The sequence below is a fragment of the Eretmochelys imbricata genome, chromosome 3, assembly GCF_965152235.1.
Source record: "Eretmochelys imbricata isolate rEreImb1 chromosome 3, rEreImb1.hap1, whole genome shotgun sequence".
Lineage (NCBI taxonomy): Eukaryota > Metazoa > Chordata > Testudines > Cheloniidae > Eretmochelys > Eretmochelys imbricata.
Genome location: NC_135574.1, coordinates 113,465,048 through 113,481,663, shown reverse-complemented (window position 1 = coordinate 113,481,663; position 16,616 = coordinate 113,465,048). Strand labels below are relative to the sequence as shown.

At 39.9% G+C, this 16,616-nt stretch overlaps 1 protein-coding gene across 3 annotated transcripts in view; it reads left to right on the top strand.

The window, feature by feature from the left end:
- LATS1 (large tumor suppressor kinase 1) overlaps nt 1-16,616 on the top strand; it is a 39,244-nt gene that overhangs the window by 17,977 nt on the left and 4,651 nt on the right. For all 3 annotated transcript variants that reach the window (XM_077813191.1, XM_077813190.1, XM_077813189.1), the window contains exons 5-7: nt 2,785-3,367; nt 4,542-4,724; nt 6,711-6,817. In XM_077813191.1, coding sequence (XP_077669317.1) covers nt 2,785-3,367; nt 4,542-4,724; nt 6,711-6,817 — 873 coding nt within the window. The remainder of the gene's footprint in view (nt 1-2,784; nt 3,368-4,541; nt 4,725-6,710; nt 6,818-16,616) is intronic.

The following is a 16,616-nucleotide window of genomic DNA, read 5'->3' as shown; positions in this document are numbered from 1 at the left end:
TGCTGACTTCTATAGCCTCCATTACTGTGTGGGCAAGTAAGACTTTGGAGAAACAGTATTATATTAAGAATAGCATGAACCCTTTCCAAAGGACTCTGCATGTATACCTGCATCAAAACTAAAGCATGAAGTTGATGTATTTTTTAATATTACATTTGGGTACTTAAGTGCAAGATCATAACTAAGTTTGATTTGCAAACCTCACTTTCATTTCTTATTTGGAGCATTTTATTGAGTGTGCTCTGCCATGGTGTAAGCACAATTAGTTATGTTGACACATATCCCTCTTAGTGGTAATGATTTTTTTCCCTGCATGCTTAACATAGTCAATTAAAATCAAAATTTTATTTTTCTTATTTACACTAAATATATTTTATGGTAATTGTGCTCAATTCACACAAAATGTGTTTAATTCAAAAGGAGGATCTTTTTTGGGGGTTGGATAGTGAAAAATGGGGTGTCATGGGGGGAGAAGCTGCTCCCTTTAGTATGCAATGGGAGAGAAATCTGACTGGAATAGGCCAACTCACCTTACATCTTGAGTAGGAAGAGAAGTGAAACTTGATGGCCATTTGTCTCCCTTAGCACTTTTTCATCTTTATTTACAGGAGAGTTAAGAGGATTAAACCAGGAGTGGATTTCCTCATTTCTCTCCTTCTGCAGGAAGCTGAGGGAAAAGGGCCACCATAATGTTTCAGCCAGTATGTATTCCCTGGTGGGAGGGCAGGTGTCTAAAGGAAGGTGCGTATTGGAGAGAACTGGGTTTTTTGGGTGTGGAGCAGCTGTCTCACAGGTGGAGTAGTAATGTGTTTTGGAGGTATGCACTTGCTTATATTATCTTATTCTTTCTAATGGTGCCAAAAGTGGTGTGAGGCACCTGCCAGAACACACACACTTCTGCCCTGAAGAGTGTGAAAACAAAATTAGTCATGATGTAGGGAATAACAAGACCATAGGGAAGGAAATTAGAGGTGATGTCAGTGAGATCACATGGCTATTTAGAAAGAGCTAGTGTATGGCATGAAGTAAAGAGAATGGCGTATTTTTGTGGGGGGGGGTGTATGTATGTATAATTTAAAATTAATATATTTCAAGGTTAATTTCTTGTAGCCATCGTAGAAGTGGGTCCAAAAAGCAATATTAATAAGGGGAAGGAGGGGACTTTGCAGATCAGCTCAGGAAGGGTGTTTGAGGTACAGTGTGGGTGGCATGGAGGGAAGTGTATAGGTCTTTTTGGGGGAAAGAAGATAAATAAGGTATTGATGCTGAGATTTTTGATGGAGCAAAGGGGTTGTCAAGCAACATGAAGAGATAAGGCTAGTGGAGAGCAGAAGCTTGGAGGTTCTGGAAGATAAGGACAAAACATTTAAATTTGATGCCATGGAGGAAGGAGAGCCTAGTACACTGAGGTTAGAGGGGATGGAATGGTCTGACTGATGGGCAAAGAATATGATCTTGGCAGTGTTTTGATGGAGCCAAAGGAGAGCATCATGGGTGTTCAAAGGCTACAGAGGAGGTGGCTGCAGTAGTCAGACCTGGAGATGGTGAGGACTGCACCAGGTTTTTTGCTATATGGACAGATACAAAGTCAGATTTTTAAATCTCTGCTTGAGACCCACTGTTGCTGTGATGCCTGTAAGAAATCTCTATTGTCTGGTTTTATGAGAGTTGGATAGTTGATTTTATTTTTTAAAACAAAAAGTGCCTTCAGGAATCATTAAACTGTAACTACCTATGTAACCGTGATTTCTGTTGTTCTTGTTCTCCCTCATTTCTTTCTTCTTTTTGTTTGCCTATTTTGTCTTAAATTATCTTTATATGGGATCTCTTTAGGGTTCCAGAGCATTTTTATTAAGTTTAATACCTTACTTAAAAAGATGGTGTAGAATCTTCAACAAAGATACCCTTTATCAAAATATTAATTAGTAATTTGCGTTAAACAATAATTAACTAAAACAAGAGTATTAAACATCCTGACTGAAAATCTTCTCTCAGTTGCTCACCTTTTACTATCTTGGTTTCTGTTGTTTGATAGTTTCATTAGTTCTCCAACCACTATAGTGTCTTCCGTGATATACAAGACTTGACTTCTTAATGTAAAAACACAAGCAGAACCACCTTTCGTTGTGGCTTTATACTTCATAAGAAGCAAAATAGGGCAGAAGGATACCTTTAAGAACCAAATGGAAATAGTTATGCCAAAACAATTAAGTATGCAAAGAATGAGTGATCAATCAGTGGATAACTAATTGGAAAATCTACAGAGCAATACATTCAGTTCATTGTGTTAGGAATCAAGCAAGTAATGACTCCAGTAATGCAGAGTGTCATGGACAAATCTGTACAGTTGTTAATATGTAAGGGAAGTATTCCCATGTGGGAAAATCTCTGTGAAGGATAGTGGGTTACTAATGGCCTCCCTCCTATCCTACAAACCCATTTTTTCTACAAAGGGCATGGAAGGCAACCACCATCAGCTTGTCTTTTCCTCCCACCCTATTCCCTTCCCAAAAATGGCTCCCTTAATCAAGAGCATGGTGGTGCATGGCACCTTGTGCATATTGTTGTTATAACTGTCCCTTAGGTTGCACATTTTATGGGTTGTTTGTTTCAACCTTAAGTGTTTTTATAGAGACCTAATGTGTGTTAGGGAAAAAACTTCAAGTATTACTCCTCATTTTACATGTAAGTTTTTCCTTTACTTTGCTTGAACCTTCTAATGTATGATGATCACCACAAAGCGAAAAGTGTTTTTAACTTGTGAAATTTAACTTTGTTACATAGGTTGGGTTGTCCCAAGATGCCCAGGATCAAATGAGAAAAATGCTGTGCCAGAAGGAGTCTAACTACATTCGTCTCAAAAGGGCTAAAATGGACAAATCAATGTTTGTAAAAATTAAGACTCTTGGGATTGGGGCATTTGGAGAGGTCTGCCTAGCAAGGAAAGTGGACACTAATGCTTTATATGCAACAAAAACCCTGCGGAAGAAAGATGTGCTGCTTCGGAACCAAGTTGCTCATGTTAAAGCTGAGCGGGATATCCTTGCAGAGGCTGACAATGAGTGGGTGGTTCGCCTGTACTATTCATTCCAAGATAAGGACAATTTGTACTTTGTAATGGATTACATTCCAGGAGGTGATATGATGAGCCTGTTAATTAGAATGGGGGTCTTCCCAGAAAATCTGGCACGGTTCTATATAGCAGAGCTGACCTGTGCAGTTGAAAGTGTTCACAAGATGGGCTTCATTCACAGAGACATTAAACCTGATAACATTTTGATTGATCGTGATGGTCATATTAAACTGACTGACTTCGGGCTTTGTACAGGTTTTCGATGGACGCATGATTCCAAATACTATCAAAGTGGTAAGTAGCTATTTTTGTTATCTGAACTGATGTAGCATTCCATGCTAATTCATGAATAATAAGTATGAGTAGAAAAAGATGAACACAACATGAAAAAAGTTTGAATTTAATACCCATACAGGAAATGGAATAAGCTAAACCAATATAGCAGTGTGCACACTTGAAGTAGTACTGATCTAACTATTTTGGTTAAAAAAAAAACAAACTAACTGAAATAGTTATATCAGTACAAAAATTCTAAGTCACTTTTGAAAATGGGATGTAGGAGCCTAAGTCATGTAGGCACTTTTGACAATTTTACCCAAGATCTACAATCTTCATCCCTCTTCTGCAGTTATGTGGAAATTCAGTAAGTGAGCTTCTTTTAAAAAAAGATTTAAGTTTATTTAATGCCTTCAGGGTAGTTGCGGGAAGCTTATAGCAAAGATAATTTTGCATTTTGTTCTCCAAATGGCAGTATATGGATTCCTTCTTCGTTTTACGGTTATTTTTTCTTATAGGTAACCTGCAAAGAATTAAATGAAAATTGGGCTTGTACATTTTTTCTTCAATAGTTTTTTTCAAAACCCACTTTTCTGGCTTGTTTTTACACTAGAATTCAGTTCCTCTTTAGCCTGGTATATTTTACGGTGATTGGAGAAGTAGCAAGAGGGATGACATTACATAAGGCAAGAGAGTGAAATTTGAACAATTGTGATAGGTAAGATTTTTAATCAGACTTTTAAAAACTTTCTAATTTTTAAACACCTGTTTAACTTCAGTGATTGATATTTTGGAGATGGCCCTCCTTCACTGCAGGTGAGAGAAATAACCATATACATCCTGTACTTCCAACAAGTTCTTCAGCAAAACTAGGGAAGACCAGAATTGACATTTCCTATTATTTGTTAGGAAAAAAAATCAATTTTTAACAAACAAAAGAAAATAACTTTCAGGTACTCTTTTTTACATCATAAGCAAAAAAAAAAAAAAAAAAGCACACAAGCTCAATATTCTAAGTTCTTTACAAGTTCACTTTTAATTATTTTTATTTTAAAGTACTTTAATTCATTAGAATAGAGTGTGTTCATAAAAAAGGAATGTTAAAGAATTTGGAGAGAAACTGGTCTTAGTTGAGAAGCTCAACTAAGGGGTAAAACCCCAAAATATTAGCGCTTTCATTTTTATATTGTAGGTGACCATTCACGTCAAGACAGCATGGATTTTAGTAATGAATGGGGTGATCCAGCAAACTGCAGATGTGGAGACAGGCTTAAGCCACTTGAGCGTAGGGCAGCACGGCAGCATCAACGTTGTTTGGCACATTCACTTGTTGGCACACCTAATTATATTGCACCAGAAGTACTCTTACGAACAGGTAAAGCTTTTTAATTGGATCCCTTTGCAAAATGACTGATGTCTAAAGGCTTTGGCCATTTCTGAAGACCAGCACTTGTACAGATTAATTAATAATGGAGCCAGTAACAGATAAGTTAAATGAATTATTTGCATCAGTCTTCACTGCAGAGGATGTGAGGGAGATTCTCATACCTGAGTCATTCTTTTTAGGTGACAAATCTGAGGAACTGTCCCAGATTGAGGTGTCAATAAGAGGAGGTTTTGGAACAGATTGATTAAACAGTAATAAATCAACAGGATATGTTCACCCAAGAGTCCTGAAGAAACTCAAATATAAAATTTCAGAACTACTAATTGTGAAATGTAACCTATCGCTTATATCAGCCTCTGTACCAGATAGCTAATGTAAGGCCAATTTTTAAAAAAGGCTCCAGGGGGGATTCTGGCAATTATAGGCCAGTAAGCCTAACTTTAGTACCAGGCAAATTGGTTGAAACTGTAGTGTAAAAAAGAGTTATCAGACATATAGATGAACAAAATATGTTGGGGGAGAAGTCAACATGGCTTTTGTAAAGTGAAATCATGCCCCACCAATCTATTAGAATGTTTTGAGGGTGTTGTGGATCAGGGTGATCCAGAAGATATAGTGTACTTGGACTTTCAGAAAGTCTTTGACAAGGTCCCTCACCATAAGCTCTTAAGCAAAGTAAGCAGTCTTGGAATGAGAGGGAAGATCTTCTCTCAAATTAGTAACTAGTTAAAAGATAGGGAACAGAGTGGGAATAAATAAATGGTCAGTTTTCAAAAGGGGAGAGGCAAATAGTAGGGTCCCTCCCAACAATCTGTACTGGGACCTGTGCTGTTCAACATATTCATAAATGATCTGGAAAAAGGGTTAAACAGTGAGGTGGCAAAGTTGGCAGAGGATTCAGAATTGCTCAAAATAGTTACATCCAAAGCTGACTGTGAAGAGTTACAAAAGGATCTCACAAAACTGGGTGACTGGTCAACAAAATGGCAGATGGAATTCAGTGTTGATACATGAAAAGTAATTCATTTTGGAAAACACAATCCCAACTATACACACAAAATGATGGGATCTAAATTAGCTATTACCAGTCAAGAAAGAGAGCTTGGAGTCATCAGGGATAGTTCTCTGAAAACATCTGCTCATTGGCAGTCAAAATAGTTAACAGAATGGTAGGAATTATTAGGAAAGGAATAGATAAGACAGAGAATATCATAAGGCCTCTAAAAATAAAAATCTGTATTAGAATTGGAAAAAGTACAGGGAAGGGCAACAAAAATTATTAGGCGGGTAAGGTACAGCTTCCATATGACAGGAGATTAAAAAGACTGCTCATCTTAGAAAAGAGATGACTAAGTGGGATATGATAAAGGTCTATAAAATCATGAATGGTGTGGAGAAAGTGAAGAAGGAAGTGGTATTACCCCTTCACATAACACTGGAACAAGGGGTCACCCCAAAAAATTGATAGGCAGCAGGTTTAAAACAAACATAAGGAAGTACTTTTTCACACAATACACAGCCTATGGAACTTGTTGCCAGGGGATGTTATGAAGGCCAAAAGTGTAACTTAGTTAAAAAAAGAATTAGATAAGTTTAATGGAGGGATAGGTCCAGCAATGGCTATTAGCCAAGATGGTCAGGGACGCAACTCCATGCTATGGGTTTTCCTAAGCTTCTGACTGCCAGAAGCTGGGCCTGGATGACAGGGGATGGATCATTTGATAATTGTCCTGTTCATTTGCTCTGAAGTATCTGGCACTGGCCATTGTCAGAAGATAGGGTGCTGGGCTAGATGGACCATTGGTCTGACCCAGTATGGCCATTCTTAAGCTTTTCTGGGTCAAAAATAAGTACTAAATTATTATTAATCTTGAAGATAATGCAACAAATACTTGATACGTTGGTTACCCATTTAAATGTAAATTTAAGTAACCAAAGCACTGGTTTCATTTTTATAGTTTGCTTTTGTTTCAGGATATACACAACTGTGCGATTGGTGGAGTGTTGGAGTAATTCTCTTTGAAATGTTGGTGGGGCAGCCTCCCTTTCTGGCACAAACCCCACTGGAAACACAAATGAAGGTAATTAAGAAAATCAGGTCTCAAAATTATGTAATAGTAATGGGCAAAAGTAGTACTTTGTGTAATCCTACAAGCATTACCATGCTGAAAAAGCAGAGTCAGAATTTGTGCAAAACTTTCTAATTCTATAAAGTGAGAGGAGAGTTTTAAGTGAATAAGCACTATGCACAACTAGGTGATACCCTTTGGCTTAGAAATATGGTTAGTTTCTTTCACAGAGGCTGAATATTGTAAGATCTGATTTGTTTAGTTTCATACAATAATCCAAACTAGTCATTTGTTCATGCTTTGTCAAGAGTTTACCATTTTTGCTCTCTTACAGTATGCCCTTCTCAGTACCATACTTCTCTCAAACAGTGCCATGGCACGTGTGTGAGTGAGAGAGAGCAAGAGTGTTGGCCCAGCATCCTTTTTGTGAGACAAGCAATTTAACAGTGTAAAGGGGTACTCACTTGAGCACCTCTGAGTGGCTGGATGCAGTAGTACAGTCCTTTTCTCACCCTTGGCACCCCTTGCAGGCTGCCGGCTGACCTTGATGGGTCTTCAGTGGCGTCACTCTTCAGCCAAGTCACAAAGTTCAAATGAACTTTTTCATGGGTATGTAAGAGTCCAGTAACTAAACAGTCTATTTGCTCTTTCTTGGGTCTTCAGCCCCAGCTCTGGGCCCTTTGTTCAGATTCCCAAATAAGCCTGGTACCCTTTCTGGGGTTTACCCCACTTTACCTGGGGCCAGAAGGGGAACCAGGGCTTGCTGTAACATACTAGGGCACAGTCCACACTAGTGGGGGGCTGACACAGCCCCGCCCTGCAACCTTGGGTGCCTTACAATGCTTTGCTGTAGTAACTTCCCCCCTGGGCTGCTCACAGACAGCCTTCCAGCATGTATTCCACACCCTGAGTACCTGTGTGTAACTGCAGCCTCCCAGCTACACCCTGGCTCCTCCCAGCCTTGGTTATACTACAGGTGACCCAACACACCCCCAGAATCTTCCCCAGAAATGTATGTCCTTTACTGCCCACCCTTTTAATGGGCTTCAGGACATTTGTACTGTGCAAGAGATCATTAAGGAAATAATATAACCGCTTATTACTTTAAATAGTTACCCAGACACTTTAACTTAAACACATTGGATTAGATAAAATACTAAAACCAGCTTATTAACTACAAAGATTTTAAGGAGTATAAGTAATGAGGCTTAAATGACAAAATGGTTACAAGAAGAATAAAGATAAAACTCTGATTGGTACCTACTTAAACTATCTAAGGGCTTGTCTACACTGACATTTTACAGCGCTGCAACTTTCTCGCTCGGGGGTATGAAAAAACAGACCCCTGAGTGCAGCAAGTTTCAGCACTGTAAAGTGCCAGTGTAGACAGTGCACCAGTGCTGGGAGCTGCGCCCCTCATGGGGGTGGAGTTTTTTTGTTTTGTTTTTAAGAGTGCTGGGAGAGCTCTTTCCCAGCGCTCTGCCACTACACAAGGAATGTTAAAGCACGGCCGTGGCAGTGCTTTAACGTTGCCTGTGTAGACTAGCCCTTAGTTGCAAAGCAAACTTTCTCACCACATATTTCCAGCAAGGTTATTGACCAAACTCTTCAGGTCAGGACCCCTCCCTCAGAGTCCACTGGCTATTTCCTTTTGTCTTCACAGTTGCAGAGGAGGCGACGGGCAGGGAGAGAAAGAGGGGTCCCTTGGTGTGTTTGTCCCTCCTTTTTATAGTTTCAGTCCCCTTCTTTAAAAAACATTTGCAGCTGAGAACCAGGAGACAAAGAGTCTACGTGGAAGGATGTTCCCTGTTGGGTTTTTTTTTCCACTTGTTTGAACTTCCTTTGTTTTCCCTTCCTGGTTGATGACACTGTTTACTGCTTAAATGCAAACAAAGGCACGCACACATTCCTTCCTTTGTTTCGGACAGACCTAACTTGTGGCTGGGCAGGGCTGTGAGGTTTGGAACATGTGTTAATAACATCATACAGGGGAATCATAACACTATGTTAAGTTATAACGCACACATTTTATCAAGACAATATTGACCAGCAAATTGAGTTTTCAAATGATACCTTACAAGGCGTACCTTGTACAAAGATTATTACAATAGTGCTTAGAGTATGAACACAGAGATGTATTCAGTCACACCCACCCACTACTCTGGGTTCTAGCCCAGGGATCCTAAAAACAGCAGCCACTTACGGCTTGATTCAATTCATTGCTGCTTCTTCCCTGCACCTTTTCCTACTTGCCCCCTTTAGTTTCACCTTTATCTCAGAGTTGTGGTTCTTAGGTCCTCTCTTTCCCAGCTATGCAAAAATTGCAGCCAGAAAACAATCCGGCTATCCCTCAATTTCCTTTGTCCAGAGAGGAGCACCCTTCCTTTCCAGGTCCCAAGAACTGAACTTCTGTCTGTCTGTCTTTTTTTTGTTTTTTGGCACAGCAGTCTCATACAAGGCTATGACAGCCACTTTCTTCTTTCATTTTTAGGCCAACTTTTTTCTTAATATCCTTTGACTCAGTCTAGTAACCTTAAGAAAATGCAGCAAGGCTTTTTTGTGTGTGCACAATTCCATTTCCCTGATGTTCCCCTTTAGGGAAAAATCTTTGATTCCAAGTTGTCTCAATTTTTCATAAAGAAACTTTCTTTCCATAGAATATTGCACACAGAGCCATAGAATATGGTCAACAGGTTCTTTGGTTTTGCACAAAGTACAGTCTGTCTTTTTAAGTGTCTTTAATAAGTTTACCTTATCATTTAAGACACAATGACCTGTTAACTCTCTAAAAATCACTACTTTGCTTTTTTCTGTCATGACTGGAGTGTAGGATCTTTGATTTTTTTAGCATATTTCATGAAACCTTTTATTTCCTTAGTCCATAATTCTTACCATTCCTTCGCAAGCTCCTTTGTGATCACACTTTTAAATTCTTGTCTACTTATGGGTATCTTAATATGCACCTCCTCATTTTTTAGAGCTTGTCTTGCTGCTTTGTCAGCCATCTCATTTCCAGGTATTCCGATATGTGATGGAACCCATTCTATTGTTACACAGCTACCTGCTTGCATTATTTCCGTAGTTAGGAACGTTATTCATTTATGTCATTTCTGCTTTCTGAAGTCCCTGTTCTGGGTGTCCTAATACCTGACAAGGAATCGGATAAAATTACAGCTGCAGTCGGTCACTCATCTCCTACCCAGGTTAGTGCCAACATTAGTCCCATTAGTTCAGCCATCAGTACGTTCACATAATTCGATAGCCTTTTAGATTTCTGGATTCCAAAACTAGGACCGCAACTACTACTCTACCCAGTGTTGTCATCTTTTAGTTCGTCTGTATAAACTTGGGAAAGGTGGCCCGTTTTTCATAAATAAATTCAGAAATTTCATTGGTCATAATGTGTGGGTTGTTTCCTTCCCTCATTTTTTTTTCTTTTTTCCCAAACAATTCCAAATCCACCAATGGAGGAATAACTGTCTAACTAAAATCTCATTTTCTGTGACTAAAAACTTTTAGTTTTGTTTTTTTATTTTTATATGCCTCCTTTTAACGATTTTTTTTGATCCTGAGAGTATGAAGACACCCTGGCCCTCCAGGTTAGGGGTTAGGCACAGGGCTAACAACCCTGTCTGGTAAAAACAAAACAAAATATGTTATGGAAACAGTGGCGGAGAAATTAACCATTACTGTGTGATGGCCTGCAGAAGTCAGTGATCTGTATGACTGGCAGTGCTGAAAGTCAAAAGGAAGCCACTGGCATGAAGACTAAAGTGCTCAACACCAAGACAAAAACCAAACTTGGTTTTTGGAACATACGGACAATTTACAAAATGGAAGCTAGCTCAGGTCACAGCAGAGATGAGATGCTACAGCTTACAGATTCTGGGTGTCAGTAAAAGCAGATGGATGGGATCAGGAAGATTAACAACCTAGGATGAAACTTTGCTATATTCTGGACAGGATGATGGACAACACCAAAAGGGTGTTGCCATCCTTTTGAAGAAGGGAGTGGAGCGTTTCCTGCTTGAGTGGAAGTCCATCAGCAGCAGACTTATGAGAGCTAGACTGAAAGGGAAACACAATAATATCACCCTGATTCAGTGCTATGCTCTGACATGACAGTGATGAAAAAGCAAAGGACAAATTCTACCTTGCATTACAGGCAGAGTTAGAGAGAGGACCATGCCACGAGCTATTGTCATGGGAAACCTGAATGCCAAGGTCAGTAAGGACAACGCAAACAACGACAGAGCAATGATAAGACATGGGTGTGGCACCATCAATGAAAATGGAGAGAGTTGTTGATTTCTGCAATATGAATGACCTAGTCATTGGCTGAACCCTATTTCAACATTGTGAAATTCATAAGCTGACATGGTGTTCTCCAAATGGCAGACATAAGAAGCAGATTGACGATATGATGATCGTTGACAAATGGCGACGCTCACTGACAGATGTGAAAGTGAGAAGGGGAGCAGATGTTGGCAGTGACCACCACTTTGTGACAGCCTCCATCAAGCTAAAACTGAGAAGTGTGGGTCCATCAAACAAGGGACATAGACGTTATGACGTTGACAAGCTAAAGTCCCCTGAAATACAGAAAGCCTTCGTTCTGCAGTTAAAGAACCAGTTTCAGGCACTTGCAGAGAGTGAAGAGGAGGGGAATGCAGATCAACAAAAAGTGGGACAAAGTAACAACAATTTATAAATGGAGCAGTGAAACCTGTCTAGACTACAGGCAGAAGAGAAGAAAGGGGTGGATTACTCCTAGCACATGGAATGCCATAGAAACCAGATGAGCCCTGAAGAAAAAAAGCTTTAGACACAAAATCCCAGAAGCTAAAAGACAAATACCACCAGCAGTATAGCAAGGCACACCAGGAGGTCAAATGCCTTGTGAGAGCGGACAAATGACATTATATTGATCTGGCAACACAAGCAGAGGATTCAGCTGCTTGTGGTGAACAAGGAACTGTCTACATGGCTTATCCATGGTAAACTGCAGACACCAACAAACACTCTCATCGGGGACTAACAAGGCCACCTATTGGCACCAGAAAAAGAACAAGAAATGCACTGGACAGAGCATTTCAAAGAATTGCTGAGCAGGGAGCCACCTAAAGAGGAAGCAAACATCCAGGAGGCAGAAGATCTTGATATCAATACAGACACCCCAACTAAGGAAGAGATTGAAGCCATCAATTCCTTAAAAAATGGGAAAGCTCCTGGCAAGGATAACTTGAATGCAGAATTGTTCAAGGTAAATCCTGAGTTAGCAGCATCTATCCTGGTCCCTCTGTTTATGTCAGTTTGGGAAAGAGAAAAAGTGCCAGATGAGTGGACCAATAGGTGTTATAGTGAAGATACCAAAGAAAGGAACTGTTAGGGATTGTAATAACTGGCATGGTATAACATTTTTATCTGTGCAAAGCAAGGTATTGTGCAAGATCATAATCCATCATATATCAGAGGCAGATGATAGTATTCTCAGACAAGAGCAAGCTGGTTTTTGGAAAGGGCATGGATGCACAGATCAGATCTTAACTCTATGAAACATAACAGAAAAATGCTTAGAATGGGAACGGCAACTCTACATAAACTTAATAGACCTTGAGAAGGGTTTTGATAGCATTCACAGGACCAGCCTATGGTGCATTCTGTGGGCATATGGAATCCCTCTCCATATAATCAACATAATCAAAAGCTTCTATTCCAACTTTACATGCAATGTTGATCACAGTGAGCTCAGTTTTGAAGTCAGAACAGGAGTACATCGGGGTGAGTCATGTTTACAATCCTCTTCAACATTACCATTGACTGGGTAATGCAGTGTACAACAGAAGACATGCCAAGAGGCATTAAATAGATATCCTTCTCCTCCCTTGAAGACAGAGACTTCGCAGATGATCTTACTCTCCTATCACATACCCAACCCCATATACAAGAAAAAACTAGACTCAACACATTCAGCCAGCAAATTTGACTGAAAATCAACCGCAGTAAGACCGATATCGTGACCTTTAATATTGTCTCACCATTACCAGTACGGATAGAGGATCATGTTCTCACCAATGTAAAAACATTCATGTACTTGGGCAGCACCATCAGCCAGGAGGGTGGAACAAGCCAGGATATCTGGAACAGAATCAGTGAAGCCAGGAACACCTTCAGGAGCTTAAATACAGTCTGGAAATCATTAAAATACAGCACCAAAACCAAACTCGAGATTTATCAGAGCTGCGTACTTTCAACACTACTTTATTGTGCAGAATGCTGGGGAAATGAGAGAGTATGACATGTCCAAATTGTCTTCATTCCATACAGCCTACCTCAAAAAAATCCTCTGTATCTTTTGGCCCAGAACAATCTCAAACGAAGATCACACAGTGCAGCCAAGAAAATATGACACCATCATTCCCAGGAGGCGTTGGAGATGGATTGGCCATGTGTTTTAGCAGTAAGATGGACACCTGAAGGCAAGCAAAAACAAGGCTGCACGAAAACAACATGGGCGAAGAGCTGTAGAAGCTGAGCTGAAAAACCCTGGGGCACAACTGGGGAACCATTGAAAGATTTGCCAGAAACAGACAGGAATGGAGGAGCTTCGTTGCTGCCCTAAACGCCAGAGGCGTAATGGGAACAGTGATAACGGATAGTTGGTTGGTTGACTGATGATGAGTATGAGGCAGTCTGTGGCAATCCATATCACTTTGTCTACTAAGCTCTTAGTAATACTTGTAAATCAGTTGTGTACTTCCATTGTCATGATTCCCTTTTACCTTAGCCTGAAAGGTTAGAGCTAATAGTTTCATCCTTAGATACATGCTTCCGCAGTGGCTGTTTGCAGCACACACTCTAATGATGATGATGATGTTGTGCCAGCAGTTCCAAGTTTCTAAGAGTTGTTTTTGCGGCTGAACCAAAAGCTTGGCATCTGTAGTCTAAAACTGGTCTTATCAATGCTCAGTATATCATCATCAGTACCTTCTTATCTGCACCCCATTTGTTTCCAGCTATGCTTTTTTATGTGAGTTCATCCTACTTCTATACATTTGTATGATTATCTATGTGACCTTTCCAAATTAATTTAATAACAAATACTACTCCTAAGAACCTACGCTTTTGAATGTTTTGTTTTTTTTTCCCCACCATAAAGAAATAAGTCCCAGTCTTCCCTTTTTTTCTTCCTGGTTGAAAGCATTCCCTTAGTTTTTGGCAAGTGAGAATTTAAATCCCTAATCACTTCCCCACTTAGAAATTCTCTGGAGTGCTTCATTTGTCTTTCATATGGCTACTTTTAGTCTTCATACTTCGTCCATATAGCACAGTCATCTGTGAAAAGGGAAATACCTATTCCCATCTGCACAATTTCTGGGAAGTTATTTATCATAATGGAAAACAAAAGAGAGCTAATAATACTCCCTTCTGGAGTTCCATGTGTAAGCATGTAGGTTTTTGATAAAGCTGTTCCCACTTTTACCTTTATAGTTCCATCACTTGAAAAGTCCCTTAGCCACCAAAACATTCTCCCTTTTATTTCAATTTTGGCTAATTTATATTGGAGGCCTTCCCTCCATAGTATGTCATATTCTTTTTCAATGTCCAGGAAGACAGATATCATAAAGTTCTTTATGATTTTTTGTACCTCCATTTCTAGTCTTACTATATATGTTCAACCATGCATCTTCCTTTTATGAAACCACTTAGTGCTGTTTATAATATAATTTTTCTCCAACTATTCCACTGGTATAATTTTTTACCATGATTTTCCCCACACATGATGTGAGGGCAAACTGAACTGCTAAGACCCTGCAGCTCCTTTATCTGAGCCTGCTGAGCTCTGATTGGCTGTCACTAGCCCTTGAAGGACCAGGTGTTGCTAGCTTTTAGGATGAGTGCTCCAGTGAAGTTTTGAAGCCTGGAGGACCCACCTTTGTTGCTCTTTTCCTTACACCTTGCTGCTTCCTAGGGTAGGGTGTAACGGAGAAGTGTGGGCTCTAGAGAGGCTACGAAGGCCTGGTGCATCCTGTCACAACCAGATAGTTATCTTTTTCTCTTACCTTCTTCCAGAACTTAAGACCAGTGAATAGCATATTCTTCAAGAATGGAAACAGTCACATAACACACCTAGATTCAATTGTGAATGACTAAAATTATATATTTTTATTTTGAAGTCCATTAGAGAAAATATTGATAAGATTTAGAAGATAATACATGTTATCTACAGTCCTATTTCTAGGCCCTTGTGAGACCCTTAGAAATCTTAGTTACAAAAGAGAAACATTAGATGACATCAGAAAGTTTAGCCAGATATTACCATATAGAATCTCCTGGTCTTTCCAGATTCTGTCTTATGCCTCCTGTGAGAAAATATGTTCATAGATTTATTTATTTGTAGGACGAGAGGGGATCATTATAATCATCTAATGTGATCACTGGCATTGACAAACATCTGTAAGCATTGTAGTGCTGGTAGGAATAACAGGCCATCAAATTTCATCTAGTAATTCCTACGTCAAGCCCATAAATTCTGATTGAGCTACAGCATATTTTTTAGAAAGACATCCAATTTTGATTTAAAGACTTCAAGGGTAAGATTCCACCATATTCTTAGGTGAGTTGTTCCATTTAGTTACCCTCACTGTTAAAACTTTGCACCTTATTTCTAGTTGCACTTGTCCAGCTTCAGCTTCTATACCTTGGATCTTTGAATGCCTTTTTCTGCTACATTAAAGAGCTCTCTACTATCAAAGTCTTCTCCCCATGTAGGTTCTTGCAGACTGTGATCGAGCCATCTTTTAATTTTCTGTTGGATAAAGTAAATAAATTACGTTTCTATAGTCTCTCACTGTAGGACGGGCTTTCTAGACCTTTAATCCTTCTTGTTGCTCTTTTCTGAACCCTTTCCAGTTGGTCAGCATGCTTTTTAAAGTGTGTACATGAGAACTGGACACAGTATTCCAGTAATAGTCTCTCTAATGCCATATACAGTGGTAATACCACCTTACTTCTCAATATTCCCCTGCTTATGCATCCAAGTATCCCATTAGTTTTCTTAGATCTGGTCTATACTACAGACCTATATCAATAGAACTACATCACTCAGGACAGGGTCGTGGATTTTTCACTCCCCTGAGTGATGTGGTTATACTGACCTAACCACCTTCCGTAGACAATGCTATGTCAGCAGGAGAGCTTCTCCTGCCAACATAGCTACCATCTCTCAGGGAGGTGGATTAACTAGTTCGACAGTTGAGCTCTCTCCCATCGGCTTAGAGTGTCTTCATTAAAGCGCTACGGGGCACAGTTGCATCGGTGCAGCTTATGCAGCATTTTAAGTGTAGACTTGCCCTCAGTCACAGCATCACATTGGGAGCTCATGTTCAATTAGTTATCTATCATGACCTCGAAGTCCTTTTCAGAGACACTGCCTTCCAAAATGCAGTCCCCCCATCCTGTAATTGTGACCTACATTCTTTGTTCCTAGATGAACTACCTTCATTTGGCTGTAGGAAAACAAATGTCTTCATCTCTTAAGGTTTGTGTTGTCAGCAGCTACCGGTGTGGTGCTGTGCTCTTGTTCGATGATAACAGTTGGCTGCATGCGTGTTCCCTCTGTGTGCTGCCCCAGCTCTTCGCAGATAGACTTGTACACACTAGCGCTTACTTCAGTATAACTTCAGTCGCTCAAGGCTATGAAAAAGCCACCTCCCTGTGCGACATAAGTTATACTGACCCTAAGCACCAGTGTGGACAGCGCTATGTCAGCGGGAGAAGTTCTTCTGTCGACACAGCTACCGCTACTCGG